The sequence below is a fragment of the Nothobranchius furzeri genome, chromosome 13, assembly GCF_043380555.1.
Source record: "Nothobranchius furzeri strain GRZ-AD chromosome 13, NfurGRZ-RIMD1, whole genome shotgun sequence".
Taxonomy (NCBI): domain Eukaryota; kingdom Metazoa; phylum Chordata; class Actinopteri; order Cyprinodontiformes; family Nothobranchiidae; genus Nothobranchius; species Nothobranchius furzeri.
This window is the reverse complement of record NC_091753.1, coordinates 31970565-31975635: the sequence shown is the minus strand read 5'-3', so window position 1 is coordinate 31975635 and position 5071 is coordinate 31970565. Positions and strand designations below refer to the sequence as shown.

General features: G+C 48.3%; 1 protein-coding gene across 1 annotated transcript; it reads left to right on the top strand.

Annotated features, from left to right (window-relative positions):
• Nucleotides 1–3123: 3123 nt before the first annotated feature.
• On the top strand, nucleotides 3124–4045 carry LOC129163946 (U2 small nuclear ribonucleoprotein auxiliary factor 35 kDa subunit-related protein 2-like). The gene is made up of 2 exons (XM_054743308.2): nucleotides 3124–3801; nucleotides 3920–4045. Exons 1-2 carry the CDS (start codon nucleotides 3523–3525, stop codon nucleotides 4043–4045), a joined length of 405 nt encoding a protein of 134 aa, XP_054599283.1. The 5' UTR covers nucleotides 3124–3522.
• The last annotated feature ends 1026 nt before the right edge of the window (nucleotides 4046–5071 follow it).

Here is a 5071-nt window from a genome sequence, read left to right as displayed (position 1 = left end):
GAGGTCACGTGAGCAACGTCTGAGGATTGGTTTCGCGCCCTTACCGCTGTCGCTCGTACCAGAGAACTGGGAGCGACCCATGGAGGGCTGTGCTCGAAAGGGCGAGTGTGAAACAGCTGGAAGAGGCTGATCCGCACCGCAGAGCATGGAGTCCAAGGATGGAGGACGAGTGGGAGCTGGGCCTGTGCACGGGAACGACAAAGTGCCAGCGGATGGAGCCGCGCAATGTGCGCGCTTTGCGCGTGGTCGCGACAGCTCCATGACATCCCGTCCCACCCAACGTTGTGGGGGAAGTGGGATGAGTCGGGCCTGGTCGATGTGACATTTTTTGGGTTTTATTTCAAAACCAAATCATTCACAGAGTTAACATTATAGTCATAAGCACACACATTCCCCCAACGAGTTGTTTTCGGCGAGGTTCCTGTGACTGAGAATGCCAAGGCTGTCTGCTGGCTCCTTCGGAACCGTTGGCCGCCAACTCCCTGGTACCGCCTCAGCGGGAGGCCGGCTCCGCGGGGCGGGTCGTGCAGCTGGGCGCATGGAGTTTCCGCGCCGTTCGTCCCATCCTCTGGGGGAACGGCCGGAGTGCGAGGCTGACCGAGAGTGGACCAGGTCTCGCACCGTGGCTGAAAGTTCAGCCGCTGAGCCCTCTAGATGACGCTCGTAAGATGGGGAGAACGTCAGAGGTGATGTGGCCTTCCAGCATCTCCCTGTGCAGGTGTTCAGGAATGGAGGGCAGGGCCTTGAGCCACAAGGCTGCTGGATAAGGGTCTGCCAGGCAGCAATGCGAGCAAAACCGGTGAGTACAGCAGCGCACAGATTGAGGATAGCATCAGCAGTTTTAGTAATGATGTTTTTTTTGACTCGACAGGAGAGTCAAGCTCCTCCACCATTTTGGAAACGCCAAAGGCGAGAAGGCGATGTTATTTCCTGCAGCGCCGGTCTGGAAGGCGCACTGGTGTGCGCGATCGGCGAGCCGCCTCAGCAGCTGGTCGTGCTTAGCGGGAACTGCTCACGGTCCAGTTAGGTGGTTCTTGACGCCACACAGCGAGGCCAAGTCCGACTCCAGTGGGGGAACGGATGGCCAGCCCAGGTCGGAGAAGCCCTCGACCTTGGTAATGGGCGCATATGTGGAAATTGGCGCTTCGAGCCTGGCAGGCTCGGAGAAGGCGGCGGACCAGCAGCTCATGGCAGCGGGGAAGCGCGGCCAGACGGGTTCTGGACGGCATGTCTGTGTTGCCCCGAAAATTCCCGCCAATTCATCTGCCTCAGGGGAGCCGGTTCTGGAACGGCTAGCCGCTTGCGGGTCGCAGCCGCAGAGATGATGGCGGGCAGCTCCTGGAGCAGTGTTCCAACTGCTGGCAGGGAGGAGCGAGAAGCCACTGGGGCAGAAGGACCCGCTGAGCGAGGCTCGTCGACCTCCGTGTTGTACAGGAGGGAATAATGGCTGCGGCAGCCAGCCTCGTCGTGCTCCTCACGAGGCTTCTCGACCTCTGTGTTGTACAGGAGGGAATAATGGCTGCGGCAGCCAGCCTCGTCGTGCTCCTCACGAGGCTCGTCGACCTCTGTGTTGTACAGGAGGGAATAATGGCTGCGGCAGCCAGCCTCGTCGTGCTCCTCACGAGGCTCGTCGACCTCCGTGTTGTACAGGAGGGAAAAAGGGCTATGGCAGCCAGCCTCGTGGTCGACCTCCGTGTTGTACAGGAGGGAAGAAGGGCTATGGCAGCCAGCTTCGTCGTACTCCTCGCTGTCGATGACATCGTCCAGTCGGGAGGAGCCAGCCGGCTCCTGGCCGACGTTGAAGAACCGTAACGCCTTGTCCTGCGAGTACGTGCCAGCCACCGGAATTTCCTCGTCGGTGGAGGGGGTGAAGTACTCGACCCGGCGGACCTTTTCAGCCACGGGCAGAGCGGTACAAAACGGGCACGAGGCCTGGGGGTCAAGGCCAGGCCAGCGTGGTGAGCCCCGAGACAGACCTCACACTTGGCGTGCAGATCGCCGCTGGAGATGGAGCCCGTCTGGCAGGCCGAGCAGGTCCTGGCGTCGCTGGACATGGTCGGTGAGTAGATTTTTCCTGTATAATTGCTCTTAAAGGAAGCTCTTAAGCTTGGCGTGAAGAGAAAACGGAGGCGAACAGTGGAGTCGCTCCACTTATATAACCCACAAGGGGTGCCCACGTGGTGGGCGTACATTTAAGCTCTTCATGATTGGCTGATGCTGAGATCACCCTTCCAATAGCAGCTCGCTTAAGGGCTAAGACTAGACGAAATAGTACAGTTGTATGTTATTTATCATAATTTTTTCAAATATGGGTATAAATTGATAAAAAAAAATTTTTTAAATATATTTAATTAACAATTAAACTCTCAAAATGATTGGAAATTGGTACTTTTATACATACATACATACATATATATATATATATATATATATATATATATATATATATATATATATATATATATATATATATATATCCTCCCTTTCACTCTCTGCTGGTGGTCTCATCCTTCCAAGTCAAGGTCCTCTACCAGGAGCTTGAGGGTTCTGTGAAGTATCTTAGCTGTTCCTAGAATGGCATTTTTCTGGACTGAAATGTTTGATGTTTTTCCTGGGATCTTCTTTAGTCTTCCATTCTGGGGGTTACTGGCCTGAGTGCCCCGATGAGCACGGGCACCACCGATGTCTTCACTCTCCAGACTTCCTCAAGTTCTTCCTTGAGGCCCTGTTACTTCTTTAGTTTCTTGTGTTCTTTTTTCCTGATGTTGCCGGCACTTGGTATTGCCACATCAACCACAACCACTGTCCTCTGTTGTTTGTTTATAATTATAATTATATCTAAAAATTTCGATTTTGTTTAAATTGGTTTATGTTAAAGGAGTATGGGGCAGGATGAAGAAACGAAACTCATTAGCGACGCACTCGGCGCTGTGAGTAACTGCAGCCCGGCACGAGAGCGCGCACAAACTCTTCTTCACTAGAAAAAAAAAGTTTCACAGTGATGTACGGCCAGAGCGTGGCTCGAACAAGGCACCATGTCGAGCGATGAAGTAAGTAACATTGTTACTTTAGTCTAATATTTGTAAAAGTCCATGACAACATTAGCTTTTTAATTTAGCCATGACACTCGTGATGTAAAGCAAGCGCTCCTTCCTATGAAATATTCATAAGCCAGTTTTGTGACTGGTGAGCAAGACAGTAACATGATGCTACTTTATTAGCATAAGGCTTTGTGGCTGCAGGTGATTTCTGATGTTTTTAGACAAATTACACTTATTATTTTGCACTAAGCTTACTAACAAGCTAATGTTATTGTTTATACATCATGTAAGAACATCCAATTTCAAGTCACTGATATTTGTGAAACCAATTTCATTACAGGACAGGCATCACAACAATGTAAATGTTTAGTTCAATAAAATGCATCAAATAAAATCATAATATCAAGAAGACCTACAGGGTAATACAGTAATTTTTATCATTACTGTCATTGATTTTCAGGAATTCACATTGGAAGGAGTGATGGAAGACAGTTCAGATGAGGAGTATGTGCCTGAGCCCGCCACAGACTATGATGTGTCGTGGGAAAGTCTGAGACCAGGGGGTAAAGGAAAGGGGAGAGGAAAAGGTCGCTCCGAGGGTCGGGGAAGGACACGCTCAAGGGGTGAGGGCAGCAGGTCGAGGTCCAGAGCTCCTTCAAGAGGACCAGGGCGCCGGGGCAGGCAGCGAACATCAGCTTTCAGAGAAGAGGACCGAGACCGGCTTGCACAGCTGAGAGCTGCCAGTATAGCTGAGATGCAGGTTGTTTGTAGCCATATGTGTAAAAAAATAAAATAAAATAGAGAGATGTCAAAAACTAAAACATCACTCACTGGAGATATGAATCTAGTCATGTAAACATATGTTCTTTAATTTCTAGACAGCTTTACAACACCTGAGCCAGGAGGAGAGAGATTATATTCTCGAGAGTGGTGACCCGTCTTCCAGGGGTGATGCTGGATATCCTGGAGTTTCGGCAAGAGACGCCAGGACACCATCTTCCTGATCTAGGGTGCACTTGCCAGAACTGCCGACGCATGCCTACACAGATTGAAAATCTGTGCTGTAGGCAGGTTCTGGAGCTCTGTCTAAGCAGAAGTGCTCACCTGGAGCTATACTGCTTGGATGAGGGCACACTGCGTCTAGTGAGGATGACCTGGAACGACATCTTCGCCTTAGAGGACAACCAAGATGTGGGCACAGACAACCGAGAGTTTCGTTTTGCTGCGTATCGTCAGTTTACAGTCTGGCAATATGGGCGTCTGGGAAGAGGAAGTCGGAGACCAATTCCAAGCTGCTGTGTTCTACGTATACGGGAAAAATTCCCTGATCCATTTGGGAATTACGCTGGCTACAAAGAAGCACCATTTAGGGTTGCAGACTAAAAATCCTAACCATTTATCTACAACTACAGTAGTTCCAAAACAGCACAATACCTCAAAATATCTTTAGCTGAAGACAGCATTTTCACCCAAAAATAAACAAACTGTTTGTGCAATATATATATTTTTTTATTTATGTACAAAAAAGTTCTGTTATTTGCATTTGTACATAGTATTGTTTTTAATTTCTAATAAATCTGTGTGCATGAAAGAAGTCATTCCTGTCTTTTGATGCTTCACGTAGCTGGGGCTTTTATGGAGAGAGGAGAACAGCAGCATTAGATCATATAGCAAGGCTCCATCCAATCTGGTAACTGTCATTTTCAACAGAGGTGGAAAGAGTACTAAAATGTTGTACTTAAGTACAAGTATAATTACTTTGAATCCAGTGCGAACCGTGCAGACAGTTTTTTGCAATGTTGTTTTTTTTTACTCGGTAACGGATAAGATATAAAAATGTAGCGAAGTACAATACTTACAAAAAATAATACTTAAGTAAAAGTAAAATTACAGATTTTAAAAACTACTTAAAAAATATAAATGCGCAAAAAATCTACTCAATTACAGTAACGCAAGTAAATGTAATTCGTTACTTTCCACCTCTGATTTTCAACTTGACCTTGGCACAACAGAAAAGTGATGTGTTGTGC

What these genes read in the sequence shown, in the direction of transcription:
- LOC129163946 (XM_054743308.2), top strand. Translation starts at nt 3,523, where the DNA reads ATGGAAGACAGTTCAGATGAGGAGTATGTGCCTGAGCCCGCCACAGAC. An exon ending in CCAGTATAGCTGAGATGCAG is followed by an intron (nt 3,802 to 3,919) that starts GTTGTTTGTAGC and finishes TTTAATTTCTAG; the next exon opens with ACAGCTTTACAACACCTGAG.